At 33.2% G+C, this 27,918-nt stretch overlaps 1 protein-coding gene across 1 annotated transcript; it reads left to right on the top strand.

The window, feature by feature from the left end:
* Positions 1-5,677: 5,677 nt before the first annotated feature.
* On the top strand, positions 5,678-27,890 carry LOC149773100 (uncharacterized). The gene is made up of 6 exons (XM_089946819.1): positions 5,678-5,723; positions 9,568-9,891; positions 13,112-13,194; positions 13,665-13,866; positions 19,746-19,874; positions 27,662-27,890. Exons 1-6 carry the CDS (start codon positions 5,717-5,719, stop codon positions 27,721-27,723), a joined length of 807 nt encoding a protein of 268 aa, XP_089802945.1. The 5' UTR covers positions 5,678-5,716; the 3' UTR covers positions 27,724-27,890.
* The last annotated feature ends 28 nt before the right edge of the window (positions 27,891-27,918 follow it).

Below are 27,918 nucleotides of genomic sequence, written 5' to 3' on the forward strand. Positions count from 1 at the left end.
ACTCAATTTCACATTTTTTCGACAATTGTAATGGCACATAACCAAATGCAAAGTAAAATTTATGAAAAAATGCATTGAGTAATGTTCTTTGAAAAATATGCGTAATCAAATTCCCCGTAAAATGACATCCGCATTGAAAATAGTCGGTATAGCACGCCGGCATGTCATGTATGAGGAATTTCCCAATTTGGTCTTGGATATTGCAAATACGTATCTTTGTTAATTGTTCAGCAAAATTAAAGAAAGCGTCTTTCTCGGAGTGTTACTTTGAATAACTCTTATTTTTAAGAAATGTTTGATCTGTTAAATGAGTTCTTTATTTCAACCCACAACCTGAACTATATTTTTGTCTGTACAACGTTTAAGGAAGCAGTAAATATTGTTAAATTAGTTTTTTTCACCATTCTTGTATTGCTTAAATTGCCATTCATTATAAAGCACAAGCGAAAGAAATGTATTTCCCTTTGGCCAATTGTATTACATATTTCTCCATTTACAAACCTCTTCTACCTTAAAAAAAAAATCCACATAGCTTTATTTCTTGCTTCAAGGTGATCCACATAACTTTATGTTTAATTACCACATACAATTTGGAAGTCTCGACGGATTTTGCGATTTCCGGATAATCAGGATAAATCGTACCATTTTTTATATAATTGAAATGTACACGTAATGTTTCGAGAAAAACTAACTTTTATCTTCCTAGTATCATGTCATGATTGTGCAGTATATTCTGAGCTTGGTGGAAATAAGAGGGGAAATACCTGACACACATGATAATCCGTACGTGAGAGCTAATAAAGCATCTGGAAAGTCCCCGATATTTAAATACTAAAATCTACCGCTTATACCTTACTTTTTACTACATTCACCACGAAGATTATGCAGACTGTTTTTCGAAAACCGAATCATACGATATTTGAAGGTAGGGAATGGACGACATAACAAACTAGGTAACATGCTGATTCGGACCAAATTACAGGCCGATTCGGCCCAGGTTTAGATAAATGCTGGGCTCATTTGGACCATGTGAATTAATATTGTGTTTCATCTGGGATGTAATTGTGACAGTTACATTTCTTTAAAATATGATATTTCTCATTATTTCCCAGGTACTTCGAGCAGTTCAAATATGCATGTAAGGAAACAAAACCGCGACTGTAAGTGAGATAATGGGGTTGTTATATATAATGAAATGAACTAGCGTAAGACTCATATTTTCAAAGCAGGTCATTCACATTTGTGCAAAGTTAAATAGTTTATTTTATTGAGAAACAATACAAGTACTAGCACTGACTAAAATCGTGAAATCGGGCTAATACAGCATAATTTTTTGTCTTTTTTGGTCTGAGTTTATTAATGCTCCTCATAGATTAATTTAGAATTAAGATTTGTGTTGTACATTGATTGTAGTATATACTATCATTGCTTAATAGCACATACATGCTAAAAATTAACTTCGGATTAAAGATGTTAAAAGTTTTGGAAAGTCAACTGTATTCGGGTACCCGATCAAGGGGAACTTATATTAAATATGAACCTGAACTGTTTTGTTGTAAGTTCATATATGCTGTCCCCGCGAGAGATATACGCGTAAGTATTGCTAATTTGAATGGCCAAAAATATATGAGCATAAAAAGAATATTGTATATAATTACATGCCATAATTACAGAAAACCGTATAAAAAACATACATTTATTTTTATTTCCTACTTATCTGCAGATAGGCCTTAGACCGATTTGAGAGGCCTCGCGCGCACAGGGGCCTTGCGCGTTAGTAATTTTATAAGATATATCGATGGAGAGAAAGTAATTATAAAGTTTTGAAAGAAATTTTTCAAGTTCAATATCATATAAAAATTGTTTAACAGTTTATTTCCAAATGCCATGCTCACAGCGGGCCCCGCGCGTAAATCCAGGTGCCCAGCAAAATGATCCATATCGGGCCCCGGGTTTGCTAAGGCAGTTACTGCTTATCTCAATATGCAGTTAGTTAAAATTCTTGTCAGAAATCGGCTAAATCGACGTGGATTAGTAGGAGTGCACGGACCCAAAACTAACTGATAAAGTATTTATAAACTGCATTCACTTTTACTAGTCTACATTATATGTTTAACTATCGCTGAAGGGTCGTCACGTTCGTAAATTCTGAATGCAGTATTATATTTCTGTCGAATTTCAAATTTGCAAAGCGCTATTGGTTGGTTTTTCTTCTGATGCAATATGTTCTTCAGTTTGGCAAAATGCCTCTTCTCTAACGTTTTTCAGTCAAATAACATAAATAACATCCACGATTTACATTGACAAAGCATCTTTCATCTAATACTTGGGGCCATGTACATTTTGTAAATTATATATACATTTTTTAAATTTTATATATATATATATATATATATATATATATATATATATATATATATATATATATCTGCGTTAATATTTTCAAAGTCATGAAATCCGTCTATTTTCTTGAAAACATGTAATGTACAGTTGACCTTACGCGAGCTGACAGATCGTGCTGCCTACTGAATCACGTGAAATGAAGACCTCTTAACCTCCGACAAGCATTCAGCTTTCTGGCAAAGAAATGTGCTTCAACCTCAGAGATATCTTTATTAAAAATGAGTTATATTATTCTTACAATGAAAAATTGTAAAGTTGCATATATTATACTGCAGTAGACAATATTTATAATTGTATTACAATATCGTACATTAATAACTAGGTGTTTTATTTCAGTAAACCATACACATCAATTTTAAAGCGCCTGAGAATATATTGTTGTAAAACGAAATTCACGTCAACAGATGTTGATATATTTAGCATAAGGTCTTATCTTTATTAATTGTAACTGGTTTTTCTTTATACTGCGGTATAGGCAACATAACTAAAACTACATACAAAAATCGTAAATAGTTGGTGTTTAGAAGTATACTGTTATACATAACAATTATTAAGTTCAGTTATGTTAATGAAATGGAATTTTAATTAGTGATGCATGTAAATACGCGGTTTAATATATCGGAAGACAAACATGGGCAGCCATTGTATTTGTATTTCTTGATTATTAATTACAATTACAGTTTTAATCCCCAACCATCCTTTAACTCAATGACTGAAATTAAAGAGTAACTCAAGTATTTGAAAGATCGAAACGATGAACTATTATTTTTGCGAGAAACCAACATGTACTAGTACATTTTCAAACTAATATTCTCTCTCTATAGATATATTGTTTAAAATTACTAACACGAGGGGCCCCTATGAGCACGGTCCAATCGTCCTGAGGCCGATCCTGTCTAGATAGATAAATGTACCGGACACAAGCCTCGAATCTTATACCTTACAGCCTTGCAAAGTGATCGTGGTGTTCCCATGGAAAGTTGTTCTAATGCTTTTTAATAAAATAGTATATTAAGATCACCTCACCAATTGGGACAACTCGATGTATTTATCATAGAAAATAGCAGCACATTAAGTACGAGAAAGCAATACAGATGGGGACAGTGATATGCAACCCTTGAGTTGTACTAGATACGGATACCAGAGGGCTACACCATATATATATATATATATATATATATATATATATATATATATATATATATATGTGAAAGTTTTGATACTGGCCAGATGTTTATAAAGTTAACTTTATATTTTCCTACTGAAACATTGGAAAGTTATTTTGGTTAAAAGATCTAAATGCAGTAGCTCATACCTATTATGTTCTGATTTCGGTTAAGAAAATTGAAGTTTTGCATTGTCTTACTATCTATGGGAAAACAGGAATAACTTCTAAAATAATTCGGGATATGTTCGTTCCATTGTTTTTCTTTCAATAGTACACATAGTCCAAATCAGCCTGATATTTGGGCCGAATTATCGTGTAATTTATGCCAAATCACCCTTTACTGGGTCGAAGCAGCCACGGTTCGGATCATTCATGGTCCGAATCAGCCAGCATTCACCAAACTAGTCCTATAAACTATATTGCATGTTTATTTCTCTGAAAATATAAATCTGGGTTTAAGTACATCGTATCATTATATCAACTCTAATTTCAGGAGGCATGCTGACATGTTGAATACTAAAGAACACTTCGCATGCAGTTATTGAAAGATAACAGGAACTGGAATATTAACACCCGTGGATACTTCGTATGCTGTTTGAATTATTCTGGCCAAAGTGTTTTAGATTTACATGACAATATGCGATCACAGACGTACATGTATGTAATTTCTTGCTAGGAATATGGCATGGTGTCCATTTTCTGTTATCAAAAATCGTTTCATTACTTGCTATAGTAACAATCTTTATGGTCCGAGGAAAATTATTAATACAGCATAGATCTACAGGCTTTATTGGACGCACATTATTACTCATATGGAGAAAAGAGGTCCAGTCTATAAATGAGTGAATATAAATAGAGTGTATATGGTTTTGGAGAGCTTAATCTATGTGTAACTGAAATAAAAAGAGACTATGTTCAGTTGATTTGCTTTCAGTCCTTTTACAGATCTCACTTTGGAACACTCATTATTGAAATTAGTCCATGGTTCTTGAGACACTGATCTGAACACACATATCGAGCTAATGCCTTGGTTCCTTTTGGATTTCTCTACACTGAAGTTTGCATCAATATGTTTTTACTGAGAAATATAGGTATAATCAGGTGGATTTTGAAATTTACTGTTAGTTTATTTTTGATGTCATGTTATTTACAAAGGTTTACTACTGGAGTTGAATTAGTATCACTGACTCGTATAGGTCAGCTTGGTGTGGCAAGGGAGGCAACTTAGGAAAATAATTAGACATGTTAATAGTTATGTTCATTAGATATTGTTCCCCTTGTGGTAATACTTGAACAATAGTGAAGATTTCTTAAAGGGAAATGACCACAGTAAATTTGGAAATAATGATTCAAATGATATCTAACTTGTCTAGGGACATGTAACAAAATTTTTAAAAAATATTACCAATATTATTTCGAACAGTATGTTCACAATATGTACAAGCACCTTAAGTAGTAATATCTCTTTGGTTATGTTCTTCCATCTGTTTTTATATAAATTAATACTACTTCAACCCTCCATGGCATCAATAGTCTCAATACTTTGATTAAAAATGCATCATTTGTGATCTATCTGTAACATCAGATTGAATATTCTAAGTGGTTGGAGAGAACCATTCGCTATTTGTAGTTTGTCCAAATATGTTAGGAGAACAGGTTCTTATTTTAAAAATGAACATACCTGTTGGTCAAGGCAAGATGTTAAAAAATATCTGACTCAGACGTAAAACTCCTCAAAGTTCTTTATTTTATTTGCATTGCTGAGAAAAGTTTAAAAGCCTTATGAAATAATGAATCGTCCTCTAAGTCTGATAACTTATTAAAATTCTATTTTTAGACAGCTACTAAGTCGAGTACTAAAAGGTTAATTCTGTATGCACATCTCTTTTTGTATCAATATGTTCATGGCAGAGTTTTAACACAATATATCTTTAAAAAATACAAATTTTGACACGCGCACATATTTTTCAAATGGTACAAATGAAATACATAATGATAATTTGCTTTTTTATTATGATAAGAAATTGAATTACTAACTACTTTATAGAACTCAAATAACTGTTTTAGTTTGCTTTATTTTTCAGAATTAAGATGTGGAGCACATCTTATTTTCTTCTTTTCACGTTGACTTTTAACACTGATTCCATGGAGGGTAAGAATTGAGGTTTGTCTATTTTGGCATATCATTATGTCAAAACATGTAAGTTGATAAGATAATAGGCAAAACGAACTTTTTACAGTTTGGGGATAAAAGCATTGATCTAAGAGGGGGTGGGATAGTAATTTAAGGAAAAGCATCAGAAACACAGTAAAAATAATTGAACTGTTAACAGTTTGTTTTTATAACTATTTGCCTTGGAAAATATCTCTCTCTCTCCTCTCTCTCTCTCTCTCTCTCTCTCTCTCTCTCTCTCTCTCTCTCTCTATATATATATATATATATATATATATATATCACCAGGGTTTATTAAGTATGGTTTTATCAACAATATGTATCCAACAGGATTGTTCGTTGTGCTATACCAGTTACATTGCGTTAATATACAGAGCATATTCTCTGCTTATTCTCATTATTCATGCTAATTGATAAATTAGTTCATTCAGTCTGCAGATATTCAGCATTCAAACCTATGAACCCTATTTTAGTGTGAAGTATTTACCTTGGTGCCGAAGGCAGTGTAATATATGTACATATCTAATTTTAGAACTTACAGTTGAACTTGGTCCTTAGGCTTTGACCTGTCCCCAGAATAAATATTTCTCAGTTTATGAGCACACTTAAACTTTGTTATCATCTGTTTGTTTTTTTTTTCGATTTCCAAGAAGGAAATCACAAGTATTTAATATAATTCTAGAAACTACTTAATCGCAACTTTTAATTTTTATTTTGCAGTTAAATAGATTACTGATAACTGACTATCCAAATATGAGATTGAGAGCACTCATAAGTTGAGGAGTCTAAATCACGAAGTTTCTTTTTAAATACTTCTTTCTGTGCATTTTTTACATTAATCAAATCTTAATATTGATGCAAAATAATCAAGAGTAGCATTTTTTTTTTAATTTGAAGACTAGTTGTTCCTTTCGAAGGAAATGAAGGTGACTCAGTGGTTATTGTGCCAGACTCACAATCAAAAGGGAGCAGGTATTCGAATCCTGCAGTTGAGTGAGCCTAGGCTGTTAATCTGAATATCTGAGGTCACTCCGAACGATGATTGCAAACTCAGTTGACTTAGCAAAAATCAGAATTGTGCCAAATAGTGTACATATTAAGTTTAAGACACTACACATACTTGGCAATTTTCATTATATATATATATATATATATATATATATATATATATATATATATATATATATATATATACACACATCATCAAAGCCATACATTCTGAATTATTGACGTATGCTTCAGTCATTGTCGTCAATGAGTATAAATGCCTCGCAAATTATTTAAAATCCCATCTTCAAGTTTGTTTATTATCAACATATTCCAATTTTCACGTAAGATGCAATCAACCACTTGCGTTTGTTATTGCAGATTTTTATCCCGTGAGCAATATTTTAGGTAGAGAGTAACAAAACTGAATATTGCATGTATAAATTAAGACAAGTCATTATTTTTATCAGGCTGTTATATAAATGCTATCTAAAACGTTTGTACTTCTTTCAGTCATATTTGTCTCCTTATAATTTATTTACACTTTAGTTTTTGTATGAGTTTCCTTTATTGAGATGTGAGTGTTGTATTATCCAGAACATGTCAAGTCTCTAAATACACTTACATCTTGTTATAAAATTGAATTTTACCTTCAAAACAGGGTAAGGAGTGTTTATGTTGTATCCTTAAGCATCGTAGCTAACAGCGTTGTACTTGTCATTGGCATTAGCACGCGCAAATCTTATTTAAGTCAACATTGCAATAATAGTCGTGAAAATTATTTCTGTATTCATGATGATTGGCAGTATACCACCATACTAAATGTAGGACTACTTTTCATGCCTCAGTGACCATGTACATGTTTTTGCTCAGTCAGTTTCTCAGACACTATCGCACAGTTATGAAACTTACTATACGTAATAATAATAATAATAATAAAGACTTTATTTAGAGAAGGTAACTCAGTTTGTTACAGAACTAATCTACCTAGAGGCCTTATATCTGTCATGTACAATATATACAGTATATATATATATATATATATATATATATATATATATATATATATATATATATATATATATATATATATATATATATAACATGATGTGAAGAGTCTGGCTTGATACTAAATAATTAAGTAATTTTAAAATTCAAAGTATCAAGTCTGGAACACATGCACAGGCATCAGTGAAAACAGAAACATATATAATAAAAAAAAACATAAAATATAAGCCTGCATTGAAAAATCCAGCTACGAAAATGATGCAAAAGTACAGAAAAGCAGGCGGTATTATGTCATTGGGAATGTTGTTCCATACCAGTGGACCAGTATATTGAAAACTGTTTTTAAACAATTCCTTCTTTGGCCTTGGTATAACGTAATTTTTTCTTCTTATGGACCTTACATTTGGAGTGCCATCAGCATCTCTTTGATGAAAGATATTGCTTTGATAGACAAGAATCTCTTTTCTGGATACTTTATACATTGGCCTTTCTAAGAAATATTCTTTCATGTATTGTTAAAACCTTTATATTATTTATTGCATCCTGAAAATTGTCTATACTTTGATCTATAATTAAATGGCAAGCCCTCTTTTGGAGTCTTAAAAGTGTTGTTATGTTTGAATTAGAGGTACCCCAAATTACATTACAGTAGTCCAGATATGGCTGAATATAACTTTTATAAAAGATGACCATATACTGAAGAGGAATGTATGTTTTGATTTGCCTCAGTAGCTAAATATAAGAATTAACCATTTTGGAAATGTGTTTAATGTGAATAGACGAAGTAAGATTGTTATCCACGAATACACCAAGAATTCTATCTTGAGAGGTCATATTGAGGTTCACGTTGTCAAATAGAACATGGAGTTTATCACTATCTAGCCTTGCTCGTTTTTGTTGTGTTGTAACTAGTAGAGCTTTCGTTTTTTTTTCTTCTGTATTTATGATCATACTGTTTTCCTTGCACCATACTTGAAGTCTGTTGAGAGCATCTTGTAAGTTATTTTCAAGTACTGTTTTGGTTTTACCAATCTAAGACAGTGTAGTATCATCTGCATGCATAGAGGTCATGCGTGTATCCTTATTATCAAACCATCATGCCAAAGGTAGATCAATGTCATCTACTTTTCACATTCCAGTGATAATGTCCGCTTTTTACATTTACGTCAGATATATTAATACTATTACTTGTACAGTCATGTACATATATATGTACATGAATCTTAAGCAGTCAATCACCATACCATGTGTATGTTATTACGATCATACGCAATAAGTTATACAGCATCACCTTAACAAAGACACCACTCATTTGGCCTAATGGTTAGAGCGCCCGCCTCGGATGCCGGAGGTCAGGGGTTCGAATCCCGGCCGTAGTCATGCCAAAGACTTATGAAAGTTGTATTAACAACTGTCTCTCGTTGTATTAACAGCAGCCTTGCTTGGCACTCAGCATTAAGAGGTTAGTGTTAGGACTGGTTTGCCTGGTATCAGGATAATGTGACTATGTGGGACATCATGCTACATGTATGCGGCATGATGCTCGAGTGCTAGACATCACTATAGGCGGCCACACTGCAGACATAGTGGTGATATGACAGAAACTTTTTAAAAACTACGTTAATTATCAAAATCACACACACACACACACACACACACACCTTAACAAAGAAAAAAAGATAACTTTGAGCTACATCAACCACGCAACCTGTCACCATCATGACTAGGTATTGATTACATTCAGTTTTGACAATTTAGAACTATTGATTCTGAATACTTTTTTGTAGATGGCTTTGCTTCCGTATGACATGTTGATTTCTAAATGCAGGACTTACATGGATTACTAAACCATCGCAAATTAGGAAGTGTACAGGCCAGACGGCAACTTTCACCTGGGAATATGAGAAAGATGCAGCGGAGGACATCAGACAGCTCCAATGGCGATTTAACCGTACAAATCTGATTGCTTATAGCTCTAAGAAAACTGGCTTCCATGTAGAACCACAGTACGAAGGGAGGGTAGAAAAAAGGGATGAAAATGAAATTCTGCTGAAGAATATATCTACTAAAGATATCGGGGACTACACTCTATATCCTGTGATTGCGTGGGAAGAGAGTCCAAACATACCATCACTTTCGCTGACTGTCATGGGTATAGAGACTGCCTTTCGCTATTATGTTTCATTAAGTTTCTTAGTTTCCTATTCGTTCATCTTCATGCTGATATTGTCGTCTAAAAAATATTTGAATATCAAATATAAAGATCAGCAAACGTAAAGTACAAAATAAAGAAGGATAGCAGTATTAATTATGCCTAAATTTCAGTAATGTAGGAAGAACGCACAATTATATGAGTGAGAATATACACAATATATTTTCTACTCTGTTTGTATTATATACAGATAAATCTATTAACCAAATGAAGGCCCAATAAATAAAAGAGTAAAAATAAATGAGAGCGTGTGTGATTTGGATTTTTAATGTATATTTAACGAATTTATCAGTCATATCACTGCAATGTCTGCAGTTTGTCAGTTTATAATGATATCTAGCAACTGTGGTATCATGCCGCAAACAAGTGACATCATGTCCCACGAACTATCCTGAAACCAGGCCAACCAGTCCTAACATTACCTTCTTAATGCTGGGCGCCTAGCTAGACAGCAGCTAGTACCATGTTGTTGTAAGTCTTTGGTATGACTCTGCCGGGATACTAACCCGTGACCTTCTGCGTCCAATACGGACGCTCTAACCATTTAGGTAACTGGAGCGGTACATATATATGATGTACATCTTAAGCATTCAGAAACTAACGGGATTTTAATTATATTGACCCTAGGATATACAAACATTAGGGCCGTCAAGCTTTATCTGTCTCTAACTTCACTTACACATAGTTGTGTCTCGTTCACTGATAATACACCTCCGCCTCAGAGAGCAATCCATTTATCATGTGAAGATATATGAACATACTATATGTATAAATGGTGTCGTTGCTAATAGTTCCATCAATCGTTAAGAAATCTAACAAAATATTTAAGCTTTATCTTAGGATTATTATTCATTAAATTCACAAGTAAACCCCTTTTTAGTGGATTAAAAATGATTTGATCAGGTCCTCTGGCCATGGTCAGAACTTGTTTTTTGTATTTCTGAAGTATTATTTATATTGTGTTTCATGTGTATGTTAAAAAAACATACATTATCATTGGGATATAATTTAGGCATTTCAAATGTGCATAAACTGCAATTAAATCCCTTCTGAGTGTGCACATTTTTGTAAAGTTCTAACCGTTTTCAAGTATTTCTAACGTTCAGTTAGGTTTAAGATTAGTCTCGGTATGGTAGTCACAATCCTTAACCCTAAGTAACCTTATGTTACCACCCATTAAGAAGTCTTTTTTGGTTGTAATCTGCATTTAGCGGTGTTTCACGGTGGTGTAACAGAGCATGATATGCATCTTTTCATTTCTGTATCACCATCTTTATTGTTTGTACACATCTACCTGCTTTGTCGTTTGTCTGGGGCTATCTTTTTCAACTAGTTTTATTCTCAAACCCATAGGTTTCGAACATTTTCTAATACAGCGGAGTAAATTGAGATCCATTATCCATTATTATAATCTGTGGAGGATTATTTATTTTGGTGATTTTCAGTATCTAGAGGATTATTGACCATGGTGCTATAGCCCACATAAAATGAATATTAAAATAGGAAATGGTTCGATGAAAGAAATCAAGATCGTATCAGAGATGTAGAATATAATAACATGAGTCCCCATATTGAGAATATAACATTCAGTTAGATAAACAATATAGAATTGTACAAAACCAATTGTAAGATGTAACACTATCAGAAAAATAAATTAAGGTTCAACAATGCAATTAACAGTTCAGGTTATATAGATACCGGAAATTTCATTACAAAATTAGCAAGTGTTCCAACTTTAATTGTCCATCATGTCTGCATAGTCTGATATCTGGATGCTGGTCACTCTCCAGAATCAACACAGCTTGAGAGTTGGGTCGACTGGGACAGGAACAATGTCTTTAGTGACCTTTTTCTGTCCTGCAATCCCTTACCGACCATCTACTCATTAGGTCTGGGTGCTGTTTTCCTGATAAAACAATACAAATGTGGCCTAAACGTTTAATCATGTTTTTCAAACCTCAACTGAACACAAAATGCACTCTGCATTACTCAGAGTAACACTATCATAATCAAAACAGACACTTATTGCTAATTGCTTTCGGGTCATAACCTACATCCAGTACAACCATGCTGATTTGTTCACATGCACTCTTTTTATTGACAACGTTATGCAGACAATTAATGTAGTCTTCCAATATAACTAGTCACCATTACTAATTGATCGATAGCATAGTGTGGTCTCCCTTAAAGGCAAATAAATCCCTGCTGTGTAAACTATTAATCAGTATCTTGAACTAAAAATTAGTCAAAAACACACAAACGACTTATCAAAATATTAACCGTATATCCATTCATGCTGGTAAAATGTTAATACAGTTCAATTCAAAGGATAAAATAATTTACATCATAGTTAAACAAATTGAGGAAGCAAAATTAATTTCTTAGCTTATTCTACCTAATAATTTATCGGCATACAATCCTACTAGCCTAATAATGATAAATTATAAGCATACGTAATTCATATGTCATTTAATACAAATCGATTCCAAAACTTATCTTAAGACATACCAAGAAAAATATGTACGAAATTAAGACACAGTACTTTCTGCTTTGCTTTGGGACTTGCCTGCTTTCTCATTTTTTATAGCTGAAAAGAGAAGATAGCTATTTTATTGGAGAAGGAAGTTGCAGGAAACTTCTATTGTATGACTCAGCGATTATTTATTCAAAATATTTGATGCTAGAAACCTGAATATTAAAGACGAAAATAATAAAACCACTTCCCGAACGCCTGTGGACTCGTATTATTTACAAATTTGCCAATACAGACAGTGTGCACATGACTGCTTCTATAATTGGCCTGGGTTATTAATTATTTGACTGTTGTACCAGTTTCAAATATCAGTTGTGATTATTTGCTCCCAAAATAATGTTAACAAACACTAAAACTTTTATATGCATATTAAAAGTAAATAATATGTGTACATCAGAGTGTACAATTTCAATGCAACTTGCAAAACCTTGAAAACTTTGAACGTTAACCTTAATTTTCATTGCATTTAATCATGTGGTTCGCCGAAGAAGATCCGTGATTTACATGATATAGATAAGTGTGATTTACAATGGTAGATATTATACTTCTTTTATGGATAATAACATACTTATTTTTAACGTAATACCAACAAGACATATTTATTTTCCTTTTCTTTTTTTTCCGAAGACGTCATTATTCAGCAATGGTGTACATGTGAAAGGCTACCTTTATCACCAGAGTGGATCAGTGGAAGAAATTTTAGCATAGTGGTATAAAACTTATATATTGTGTTTAATTTGCATTTTTGTACATACCCATTATGTCATACTTATTTAATATGGTATTATGTGGTTATATTCACGTTGTATTTATGTAAAATACTGTTACGTTTTCCCTATCGAGTAAAATGGCTGACACTTTATTACATGCATAGTGAGCAGAGTACATTGAGCATTTAACCCTCATCGTAACGTATTTTGGACCTTATAAATGGTAGTTATATTACATTTTTAAATATATTGAACTGATGTCAGTTTATAAAGCAACGGCTTTCTATTGTGTGCTAATAGATTAATTATATAGTTAACTCATGGGTCAAGATCGTCATTATACTTTGTTTTCGCGTTTTAACATCCTAGCATTAATTTAATTTTTTATCGACTTTAATGCCGTTTTCAGTTTTCAGTGTGTTATATATTGAACAGCATTCAATGCCGCTAATATTATCATCATGTTTCAGGCCGACGGCTGTACCTTAGAGATAAATTCTTCATTTTGCTGTCCAAAGGGGCCGGCCATCGAATGCACGGAAAATGATGCTCAAAAGAGTTGTGTCCCTATTAGGAACCATACAGTTTTGACTGAAAGCAGCAAACCAAGAAGAAATCCGAACAATCTGACGGAAAGCACCACTCATAGCAGAATTGTGCCTGAACACACAGGTGAGTCGCTTATGATGCTAGATAGAAAAAGTACACAACAACCTTTTGAATAGAAGCAATGTGTTATCTGCCCATAAAATGGATGTGTTTAGTGGAAACCAGCGTCACGTGTACACTCAAAGGGTTAGTGTACCTAACAAATTTCGTTGTTTCCCATCATCACTGCTTGATAGTATAGCAAATAATCAAATTACGCTAATCATCGTGATATTCTGAAGGAAAATAAAGTCACTCTTGTTTTTACTCACTTTCCGACTAATTTGGCATTCTGATATGAAAAAGCAATCCAGACAAGTATGCCTTTGAACACATGTTCAGATAAGACAACCCAAAACGACTCACTTTGTATATTTAATAGTAATGTTGTGTGAATCACTGCTTCTTCATTTCATTTTCCTCATCATCAATGAAACGTAACGTATTCCATTCATTCATTCGTGTGATTGATTCTTTCATGCGTTCGATGTATTCGCAACATATTGGATCCTGTTTTACACACAATCACGAAAGTTAGCATGTATATTAATGACAAAGAAAGCAATTTAGCCTTGCTAAACTAGGTCATGTTGGTAATATTTTCTCGCATGAAAAGCCTTTTTATTTCTAGCTATTTTTCTGATACACCCTCACAATTTTACCTCATTTTGCTTACACTTCTGTACCTTAATATATAGATGCATATCACAGACGGTAATTCAGCCACACTACATTACAGTGTAGATGTCATACTGATTGAATCTGCGACTGTTCTCTCCTAGGCTATTTGTTCTTTACACTTTTATTATTTTGTATCATGCTATACGTATCCAAATGGAATCCGGTACATGGATACATGTCAGTAACAGTATATCAAACATGACAATTGTAGGTTACATTGATATAAATGTTACCATTCGAGTATTACTTTTCCGTTTCTCTTCGTTACATCCTCAATATCGTAGACCCCATTACTAGTCAAATTTAATGTGTGTACATTATTAGACAGGTTATTTGATTAGACCAAGAGTCAAGTATGACCTAAATTATTAACTAATTGAATGACTTTTGTATTCTGTTTGTTAAATATACTAATATATTGCAAACCATATTGTATACATACTAATTGAATTTCGCATATAAATACATCTTCAAGTCAGAAGGTCAGTCATATCCAAAGTGTTTGACTGAGACGTAATTTTTGCTTTTGATTGAAGTTATTATTTTCAGCCATTAGTGTCTTAAATTGTCTGTATCTTCGATCATTCTGAATATAAACAACCGAGGCATCGCTTCGAGCACATGTTGAGGAGATTTTGCAGTTTGATATGTCGTAATGTGCACATTATGCCAGCCAATAATATCAAATATTATACGGTGAGCACAATTATACATGAGGGAAAGCGGCTATTGTGTTCCTGTTGTATAAAGCTGGAGACATTCTATGAAAAACACACACTCTGTATCAATATTGTCTGGTAAAGACACATCCGATTAATAAATGACTTTGGATAATATTACATGATTCAAAACAAAAGCAACAACAAAACATCAAAGCATACCCGATTGTTATGTTTTTCTAAATGTAAAATAGCAGAAGAGATATATGAATTCAATATGATAATGAATTCAATATGATAGTGAATATGCAGCCTGAAGGTAGAACCAGAAATTGAAATATTGTTTCAAAAAACGTATTCTTGAATCTTGTTCTGATACATTTCCTTTTGTCTAGACTATCTGGGCCAAGGTGTATCCACAGTAATATCACCTATGTTGTATGGTAGCAAGAAAAGTACTACATTTAGTTGCATGGATATATATCTAGATATCTAAGGGGTGTGTCACCAGCTTCCTTTATTATAATGTCCATCATAAGGAATTTTGATATTTTCGGCATGCATTGTTTGCTGAATAGTATATTGCATTCATATTACATCATTATGCATGGTAGCTCAGGCATTTGCTTCGACTAACATCAGGCTGTCAGGGTTACGGGTACGAATACTGTGCACATCAGTATGGAAAGCAGTTGTGACATACCTCAGTGAATGAATTTACATGTGACTCCCATTACCTCGTTATCGCCGGCTGATCCAAGGTATGCTGGCAAAGGCAATTCATCTTGCAGTTATTTTTGTACCATCGAAATTTATCAGCTGTAACATAAATGTTTTGCGAACGTTTAAGTGAGAACGAATTTGTTTTCGACACCAGTAAGTCTTTGGACCCCAATAACTGTTGATTGACATCATGTGAATTCTATACCCTATTATGCAGATCATATTTTGGCTCCATCTGAGTTTCATACATTTAATATAAAATCATTAATTATCATTTAATATAAAACATAAAAAAAGAATCTATTCAATTTGATACCGTGGACGAAGTGATCTTATATAGCAAACGTGTTTGCAGGAAATCTTAACATTTATGATGGATAGGTAGAATTTTTGGAGGTTCATGACGATATCAGAAGAAAAAAGATGAGAGGGCACGTTGCAAATTTTAATAAAAACATTTGTCACTTTCAATGTATTTTTATGAGGTTTAGAATATTCTTGTTAAATATATATAAATTGAATTGCTTTTGAATGTTTAACACTTCCCCCAAAAATTCAATTCTTGAAATAAACAGGAAACAATCAAGAATTAGAGCAAACGGTGCCGCGTACGTAAAGTGTGATTTGTGTCTCAGCTTGTAATCGTTTTACGACTGTTTCTTGATTTGCTTACCGTTTTGTACAAACCAGTTTCCATGTCTCAGCACTTTACCAGCTCTATTATCTCTAACAAATTACTGCCCGTTTGTCGCCTATGTGAAACTGACTTTGAGGTGTGTCGTATTCCCTACTGTGCAAAACGTTAGTGACATACCCTTATACTATTACATGAAAACGTACAGAAATCATGTCTAGGGATGTGGTACATTTAATAACATGAGTTATTTAAACTAATATCAATCATGCCATTTCGGTAATAAAATGCGCCGATCGTCAAAAAAAAAAAAAAATCCCATAAAACTGTTCTTCCGCTTCTCTCTCTCTCTCATTTTCTCTCTCAGAACTAATGAAGTACCATCAAATGATATCAAGCAATAAATACACTTTATTTTATTGATCAAGTACAACAAAACAGTGTCAGATTTTCTCTAACTTCTAATTTCATTTTCCCATATGTTTATAATCATACAGATATTATTAAGGTGAATTATATTTCATATGCATTATAGTTTGTTTAACACTAAAGCATTCAGGAAAATAATATCGACCCCCTCCCCAGATAAATAGTGCTTAAGTTTGATAAGACATCGGTCTTTTTTAGTTTCTTTGTCGTTTGCCTGATCAACTAATTAAGGAGAGATAATACGGTAAGAATCATATAGAAGGCGACATATTATTGAGAAAGTGAACATCCATATTGATATTTACAGAAGTTTCACAACAATATACCATTAACCAGTCACGAGACTTAATAAAGTGTAATGAGGGCCAGCAATAAGATAATATATCCTAGTTTCACAATAAGATTGGTTTATCGTTCAGCAACACAACAACACGGTTTATTTAGTTCCAAGACAGTTGGAATAAAGTGCACAGCCTTGGTTTGTTATTTACGGATAAAGCGTCGCTTGATTGTAGTCGTTATCACTGTATGATTTCTTTGTGCTGTTTAACACAGGATAACATCGTGTGCACTAGTTAACAAAGTAATCTGTCTTGAATCAAAATTGAAGGCTGCACGTATCTATACACTTTATATTGGCTTCTTAAAATGAACCTTATCTTTCAAGAAACCATTTTTTAAAAATATTTTCTTGTGGTTTGCGATCTATTTAAGAAGCGATGCAAATCACATATAAATCTCCTACCTCAATAGCAGAGACGTAATATGTAATGGAACCAATAGTATGCCTTGGTTTGATAATAGCTTGCAGATTTATTGTGAACCGAATTAGTTTTTCTACCTTGGCATTTGCCAAGGCCTACTATCCCTATAAAATCAATGATCATGAACACGGCTGATGCTTGAGGCTTGTTAATGATACAATGATCTCTATATATTAAAGAAAGTCAGTGATGATTTACTGAAATGGTGTCTGCCCATCAACAATGGTATGCCATATTTTACAATTATAGTAAGTATCCCGTAAGGATGTCTAACAGTAGTATTACCGATCACCCGAACCGTCTCTCTAAGCTGTTATGGAACGCACATAACTTGATCATGCTTCGTATACAATCGACGACCTTCCTCAGTGCAAAGGAGAATCAGGGACTAGGAAGAACTCTACCTCGGTGTAGCAATTTAACTCGCCTTGAAGAAAGACACTACTTTCTGCACAGGGAAGTACCGCTCTACCCTTAACGAAAGAAACGTTTGCAATATGAGGAACCACCGGACTAAGGCTAGAAAACTTTGCCCGTGCTATTAATATGTTTGAAATGGTATGCTAATATTAGTTTTGTTGGGCAATTATATATTATATGGTTAAGCGCCCATAAGCTCAGCACTAAAATGGACACTAGACAGCTACACCTAACCACATGATCCTACCGTCATTCACATTTGATACTTCATATGATGATGTTCGATAAACTATTGTCCTCGTAGTTAATAAAAGTCATAGGAAAGTAATTTCTGAATCGGGAAACGTCTGCAAAATAACTCGTTCGACCAAATATAGATTTGCTATATAAGTTTATGGCGCAGCTTTTCATACCACTCTCCATAGATTCAATAATTGTAAGTGAATCACGATGCGTATGACTGATTGACTCTGTTTCTAAAAGTATAGGTAATCTCGAGAGAATAACTTAGTATTACGACCGATTCTTAAAGATCAGCTAGTCATTCGATTGGAGAAATATATCATTTTTCCATTGAGAAACCACCTTTAGTCAACAAATAATGAAAATAATCTCACTACGTTATAAAAGAAAAGAATATAGAACTAGCTCAGATAGACGGATAGTTACATTATTATTTCAGATTCAGATACTAATTTTCTCGTTATTTACACGAAACTATGATCTGCAAACGCGGATATAACTGAGATGACCTTACCTACACAGTGTTGTAACAATGATTCCGAACGTTCGCCTCACCTCCATTACTTTTATCAACAATTGCTATGTTATTTGTCAGCACGCTACAGATAGTAATATTATTCAGTTTGATTTCCAAAATTTCCACTTGATCACTATTCACTAAAGAGACTATCGTGAGTTCCTTACAACATAATCACTACTTTAGCGAGCTCATTGTTCTAATGTTGCATGACTTCCGCTCACGTGTCGGGGGTTAGCTTGTATTACCAGTTAAACCTTTATTGAGGGTGACGGTTCTACAAGAAATAAATGTAAATTAAGTTAAATAAATTCAAACGAACAGCGGCTATATGCTATTTGGTCATTTCAGCACAAAAATTATGTTTAAACAGAAACCTCAACATTTGAAGATTTTTTTGCAGGGGTGAGGATCGGAGGATTGGTAAGATTTAAATGACAACTAACTTTTCTATGCATGTTACCACAAAGGTCCTTCATTTTTCCTTCTGCTGTAAAATAATTATGACCTATTAAACTCTATATGGTGTGGAGACTTTCTGGAAGTTCGTTCAGTGTACATCATGGTTCCGTTAGATTTTTGTTTAGTTGACGCGTTATAACTCATTTTATTTGGAATAAGAAAATGGTGCGTACATATATGCTTTTTAATCCATTCTGTCTATTTCCAACTTCATGAAATAAATTCTTGACTACTTTTGCGAATCGTATAAGATTATCTTTTGACTACTGTAAAGTGTAAGCTATTAGATACATTATTGACAGATTATCTACCTAACACATTGAAACGTAATATCCAGATTAAACTTTCCAAAATGTTGTTATTTTTTCCAGCTCCAATAGATCTGGATAAAAGAAACACCGAAGCAAGTCGTGTGCACTTAGTCCTTCTTGTGATCAATACCGCCATGATTTTCCTGCTCTTCACATGTTCTTTGGTGTATATACTTTGGAGGGAATTAGGTGATGTGAAACAGTTTTCCTTTATGTTTTTAAAAATCATCACATTTAGTGTTTGGTTCCTATATATGTGTAAATAAAAGCCGGTAGGGCCCTTGCATAAACAAAATGTATGTATATGATATCAAAGACAGTGAGGCAACACAGGAACGTAAACGTTAAGCTCTGGATTATTTTCTGATGAAAGTTAGCCAAATTTCTGGAAGTAATCAGAGGCCTATCAGTGGCAGATCATCAATTAAATACATACATACATACATACATACATACATACATACATACATACATACATACATACATACATACATTCAAAACGTCATATATTTCTGTTTAGTACAGCTTTAGAGTCTTCTCTGCAATGATAGCTGCTTGCTAGGACCCTTTGATCGCTGTGACCCACTAACGTTTGCAGGAGTAGTAGCCCCCGAGTTGACCGCTGAACGGATCACTGCATGGCTGATTTCGATAATGAAATAGGTTGCAATTTTCACAGAAATGTTTGTATAGTTGCTGCAGACTTTGACGATCTGTGTGTGCTTTTCCTGGGTTCCTTCACGGTAGTTATCACCGGTGTATCTGTATCCACCAGCGATGTCTTACAGGGCAGTCCATCGTTTGAGACTATTTTCCTGGTCGGCCACGTCCTTGGCGGTGGCTTATGTTTCATGTACCAGTCGTTTCCCCACACCTATAGCTTCTTGTAGTGTATCTATGTCAACCCTTTCCCTCTGGCGATATTATCAAATTGTACCACCACCCGCCGTTCGATGCAGCTAAAAACCCGTCTCCCTATTACTGTAACCTTTTCATTTGGTATGTGCAGCATACTACTGATGCAACCATATCAGCATTTTCGTAGTTTGGCATTTCGTTACAACTAAAATCCCATGTTATGCGTTAATCGAAATTCTGGATATTTGCCCGCCACTATTTTCTTCTACCCTGGCTGCGTCGAACCTGGCCGTTGCAGTGAATTCATGATTGTCCTACTGCTGGAGACTACCTTAACGTGAATAAAGTATTCTTTGTCAGCTTGAAGTATCGGGAGGATAGCTTATCTGACTGTCCAGAATCAGACGTCCTTCCATGAAGTTTAAATCTCCAAACTCAAGTGGGTAGACCTGTTCGATCAGCTGCGTATGATATTCATTATACCTTTATGAAAATAACTGAAGAAAGAAAAAAATGTTTGATGACGAAAAGGAATTAGATAACGCAACGATCAATAATTACTAGAGATAGAAAACTAATACTGAATATCCTTCTATTAATTCAGAAAAAACGGTGTCTATAGTAAAAAGGTTCAATCGAATTCTTAAGACTAGAATGTTAAGGTTTGTACTGTAAATGAATCCAGACCAACATTTCATATATTACTATCCCATAATAATGAATACAAATGACAATAGTATCGGTCTATAAAAGCAAACAAGATAAAAGTAGATCAAAACAATGGATTAACCTATCTGGCTATGTTACACAAGAATCCCATGGAACCCGAAATATATAATAGTTGAGAAGTTCAGAATCCCAAAATAGGAGTATTTTGTATTATAGACTATATTCCTTGTTTGAGTCAGGAGACTTTCATAATAAGAGAAGGAAGTTATTTTATTGGGCCATATATTTGCATATTAAAGGGGAGAGAATATCGAGTTAATATTTTACAAGGAGTTATATGGATATGAAATGGTTTTTAAGATGAGAAAATATATTTAAGGTAAGACTTTGAAAAGATATGTAGGTAACTGTAAAACTGATTGTATTAATAGTTGAGAGCAGCAGCAAATGTTGTCTCACTATATTAGACGATGATTAGCAATCATATCATCGTACCATACATATATTAACAGACTGCATTATTTAACTGAAAAGAATTGCATGTTCTGTATTTTGTTATTTAAAATGTCATGACGAAATAGAACATCGTAATTACAAGTACACGATGAATGGATGTCAAAGTCAATGCAAGTTCAATATTGCTATAGTGGGAGAAATGATCAGAGAATACAACCAACAAAACATTACGTGTGAATGCGAAACAAGTGTAGCAAGAGGTCTAATATCCTGTCATATAAACTAAATATCATACTAATGTTATCGATGAAAAATTCCTAACCAAGACGAACATCGTTGCACCGAAATTTTGTGTTATATAAAATAGAACTATCCGATATGCCATACAATTTGTATTATGACTACATTGTCTTAAGTTAAGTAATATAAAAGATTGAAAACCAACCAGTTTTGTAAAATTCAACAGATAAATTATTTCCCTACCACAGAAAGGAAAAAAGTAAAAATACTTCCGATATGGTTAATGAAGTTTAGATATTCCCAAAAGTTATATAACCAGTCAAAAAGTATCGAGTATTCCAAATGAGTTCAAGTGGTGTCCCTAATGAAGTCCCTTGCATGGTGTTGATGCACCAATAGTTTGATATGCTCACAATCTTGATGTATCACAATGATATGACCCATAACATCTTGACATGAATTCACAGTAATTTTAAAATAGTTTAGTGATGAAGTTTGTGAGCATGCTATAATTCCAATGTTTAATATATATAAATTAAATACACTCAAAGGAAATTAACTACTACTAATTCTACTTAGACTGATGTTTAAGATAGGAGTACAAAATTATGACATTCACTCCCTTATATAAACTACTAAGACACAGTTTCTGAACCAGCATGAAGGTCGACTATTCATTTCCAAATGATTTTATCTTGTTAACATCGCCAAGTTCTTTAACAGCCAGCAAGTCAGATATCATCTCACCCGATTTTCCTAGGGACAAACGAATTCCCTAAATGCAAAACAATTGAATTCGTCAACGATATTTCTTCTCCACCTTCCGATGTCAAAATGTCACAATAACAATTTTGCCAGGCAAATTGACCTTATCATATAGTACAATACTCACCATGGACAAAATTATTTATTTAACGTTTTTGCTAAATGACACTTACAATCTATAATGATGAAAGCTAACTCAGATGATATAGATATACATAACATTTGTTTTTCATAAAAGGTATCAACACCCGAACAAAATGATTAAAGTTTATTCAAATTCATCTTTATGTTAGAAGAAAAATGAATTGGAATAAAACACAAAAACGAAAACAAATTGTCGAACGAAAGATAAAAACTAATTTAATAAACATTCAAATGATTATGAAATTCAAACCGGAACGAATCTGACTGGAATTTTTATTTCAGATTAATAGCTTTCCAGGGCCCCGTTAATGCTGCCAAGTTTAATATATTTTACACAGTTTCATATCACATCGTGTTATGTATCTCTTTCTTGATTCGTCAATATCAATTTTTAAACAACTGTATCATATTTGTTTAACAGCTGGTTGCATATATTTAAATTTCTGATTCATTGTTTTTCTTAACTTTCATGGCTTTATTTAGAAATATGTTGAATTGGGTTGAATGACAAGGTTGCGTTCTTTGCTATTTTCCAACATCTTAATTCAGCGATCCATCCACATAATCTTGGTTACCTATTCATATAAAGCTTTCATAGTGAATTTGAAATGACTTAAATTATCATATTTATTTGGATAGGGGAGTAGTGATATTGAGCAAAAGCAAAACCTAGACGTCAGATGCCTAGATAGTCAGATCTGTCTTTCAGAAAGACATGTCAACACGGTGGCTTACTGTCCAAGATTACGTGAATCAGGAGTTACACAATTTTTGTAGGCTAGTGGCGCTGGTCTTTCGATGTTATAACAACTCAATTTGATAGCCAGTGTCATAAGTATCCCGTATTATATTGGTCAATATTTGAAAGCTAGTATTATAGTTGATAGTTAGACGTTAGGGCGAAAGGTTAACTTTTATGTGTAAAGGCTAAAGATCAAAGCGCACAGAATTCCCAATGTAAATATTATCTCTTGAACGGAACCATACCAACCTATTCTCTTAGACGGTAGAAAGTCAATCAGCATATACCAAATAACATAGATATATACGTCTAGTAACTGTACACTGTGTACAAAGTGTTTCGCTGACATTTAAGTATCCTTATAGTTGACCTAACTCATTATAACCGTTGACGTGACCTCACGTTGGTACTGATCATGTACTTTTTTGTTTACCTTTTGATAGTATCCGAATCTCTATCTTTCTCACTCTGCTAGTCGATTTATCTGTCATTTTTATGCTCATAGGACAAGAGAGAGAGAGAGAGAGAGAGAGAGAGAGAGAAAGCAAAAGGGTGGTAAATGGGATGTAATGTAGTGAAACATGCAGATGCCTGCAGTCAAGTAAATGTCTACAATGATATATTTTAAAACCTTTACTGAAAATAAGAACAAAAACAACAAATTAATTACATTGTTTGTTTGCCACCTAGCCAAAATAATTACGGTATAGCCTTTTTATCACACCAGCCATTTGAAAATACTATATTTCGATTATTGTACATATACAGAATAATCGCATGGAATGTGACCCATTCAACAGTTTCATTCTTTCCAAACTATATATATCTGTATATGATGACATTCAAATCAAAACACGTTCTGCACCTCAATTGATTTTGTAACTTGACTAGCTGCACTTGATAGGGAAGCCGGCAAACCAACTTATTTTTACCGCTGCAAATTTATAAACAGGTTATATTGATACTTTAGTAGTAGACGATTATGGGTAAATACTATAATTACAGGTCATGACATATATAATCAGAAGAAGGCACAAGAAAGCAATCTTTTGCTATAGACTGCAGAAGACATAAGTGCATAATCGAATTCATATAACGTCGATTTTCATCAACATGCCTAGAATATCAGAAACAAATACTGAGCATGATCCGAAAATTAATTCTGAAAATTTAAAGGCTTTCTGTGTGCTATTCATTCAACTAAATATTCTGAAATTAAAGTATGTAACATACATTATACCTTCTAATATGTTTATAAACAAATTGCGAGCAGCTTACAGAAACGTTCCTAACGTCCGTTTTTAGTAAAATGAATGTCTTTATGCATTTAATATTAAACAGTGGGAAATGGGAAATTCGAGAGTTATAACGACTTGTATACATACTTGTCCAATAAGTTTTTACTAATATTAAGCATTTAATAGCAAAGGGTTTATGTTTGTATATAAATTGTTTCTTACAACACAAATTACATTTATATGCATTTATTTTACAAACCTGAATGGTATACTGTAATAAATAATGGACATGTATATCCTTTGACTGTAGATGCAAATTTAGGTCTTCTGCCACAGCAAATATGAGACGAAAATTTCTACCAAAGATAATTCATTACAATTAGCACATTAATTTTATATTGGGCTACATGTTGCAGATTATACACTTCTCATGTACGATTTGGTTAAAACACAAACAGTAAATATATTGACACTGTTATTTATGCGACTTTGAAGGCACGTGAAAGATAAACAAATCCTTTGCTAAAGAAGCCTTTATATTATTTGGGTTAAATCTGTTGATCTTAAAATTGCTACAAAAGTTTCATCATTGTATGTATGGTTGTATTCACAACAATGGATAACTTTCGCATGCTCGATAATTATAGCACCTGAAATGTTTCAATAATGATTTTAAGAACAATTTGCAACAGTGCATTTATGTATCTTTTAAACTTGATAGGCCCGTATTGTGTTAATTATATGTATTTACAACGTAATGGTCATACGCTTCTTTGTAATGCTTTATATGTAGAGAAAGCTTCTCATACTGATCGAAAATGACAGAAAACTTGGAAAATCAATAAACATGGTGTGCATTTGCAAACAGTGGATGGCGGTGAAAGTCAATGATGTAAAAGCCATTTATCTAGAGTGACGCAGAATTGTATAATTCTTAGAATCATATCAAGTCTTACTCCATATGGTATTTCTTTTACAAATTACACAGAAATGTTGGATATGAACAAATTATTAGCCACTTGGTCATTTAGAAAACTGTAAATTCTTTCTTATGTGATAACATTATGGAGATAAAATCTAATCTTTACTTGTACTGGTTCATCGCTTTAGACTATTACATAGTGAGTCTGAGGTTCCAAAATTCACGTGCAAATCTTCTGCATGTCTTGTTTGTTTGTTTTTTGTGGGGTTCCATTTGGAGTGAAACAAGTACGCAATTTTGTCAATAATTATCAACCTGGTGGACTACAAGTCTCCCGTTATTACTCTTTCCGCTTCGCGTTCTTGTAAACGTTCCTAAATAAAATATAAATAAAAGATTCATGCTCTCAACCATGTATAATAAAGTAATACTTTAACAATAGTACATTTGAAAATCTAAGAGGTTTTTGTTTTCCTATGCGAAAAACGTCAACAAACATACAACCCATCCACCAACCCATGCAGAAAAAACAGCAGCAAATATAATGTCATCAGAATATGTTCATTGTATTGGCTGAATGTACTAAAAACAAGACCACAATGCTGTAAAATGTTCTCGACATAACACTCTGTTACAACAAGTTTGTAAAACCTATTATATTGTATTTCGAACAAACCTAGTATGTAAAGCCTATTTATTAGTTTTATGATCAAATCAGTAGAATGTATCTTGAATGAACAGTTCCGATTAAATATATTGTCAATATTTATTTTTATTGAATTATAGAGAATTCTCGATACTATTCCAAGGGCTTCGTAAATGCTGCCAGAAACACAACTAACCTAGAAAACCAAATGAACAAATAGTGTGATCTTTTACAAAATCATGTAGTACAATATATGCTTGCAGAAATATAAAGAAAAATGCCCGTAAAGTGTATAATAATGAAATATCACATTTAATGAAAAGTACTTTTATAAACAATGAAAATCGCTATCAGACCTCTTTTTTTAGTTGAAAATTTGAGCTGTCAAAGTGCGAACTTTCAAGATAGTCTATAAAGCATCAGACTGTTAGTGAACCAATGTAGCAGCCCACCTTTGAACACCTGTATAAAATCCATCGGAACAACGAATTCATTTACTGCAGTACCCTTTTGAAAGCTTATTTAATTATATGTACGTTCTGAAAAGATACTCATGGTAGTTAGTTAGATTTAGCTGCTGAGATTAAACTATTTGGTTTAAGAATACATAAATAATATTATGAAGTAATGATTATTATCGTTTTGGAAAGTATGTCTCCGCTGACACAACAATAAACTCCACTTTCATGATCCTAATATACACTGACATGTAAAATCAGTAAAACGGTACAGATGTATTGAACTATATTTTTAATATTTGCATTTATTGGGGAAAATGTAGCAAACCCATGAAACAGTGAGAACAAATGAAAACAGCATGGAGTTGAATAGTATGCACGCTTTACACACATTCGTCAATGGTTGGTTTATAAAATTACCTCATATCAAGATGTGGATTTTTTTCTCCGAGAAAATTGTCTTAATATGATTATGTTGTTTATGCGCCATCGTATCTGATTCAGATCACTAAGAATATAATTGTCTATAAAGAAAGAAAATGCCCAAAATCTGTGAGATTTAAATCTGAATCGAGATTTGCTTCTGGAGTAGATTTCTGAATTTAACCGTGCAGGTGATTCGTTTTTTGTGTTGATGGGATAATGTAATTTCACTATGATAAAATCAGATATCAGTAACCAACATAAAAATGAATTATGATTAAACCATCATCAACCCTCTTCGGAACTCTTCTATCCAGGAAGGTTGGGAAAAGATAATACAACTAATACTTATATGTCGGCTAATGGTAAGCTTGTCAACATGCATAATGTTAGTGATAACGTGTTTACATTTCAGGACTAACTTGTAGATTCAAGCCTACTTTAAGCTTCCGCTATCATCCTGGAAGTACGATTTGACGACCACATGAGACGAATTTCAGAAATGAAACTGCTGGACTAAGAATAAACCTAGAACACTTTGTCCTCGATTTATAAACGTTGTTAGACGGCTTGACAGTAATGAGAGATGGATTTCAAGGATAACAAGGAAAGACAGTGGTTGAAAACATTTTATATTTTCAGCTTTTCAGAAACCCGAAGACTAATTCAGAG

Source organism: Sinohyriopsis cumingii, unplaced genomic scaffold (assembly GCF_028554795.1).
Source record: "Sinohyriopsis cumingii isolate HCF-2022 unplaced genomic scaffold, ASM2855479v2 utg000898l, whole genome shotgun sequence".
NCBI lineage: Eukaryota > Metazoa > Mollusca > Bivalvia > Unionida > Unionidae > Sinohyriopsis > Sinohyriopsis cumingii.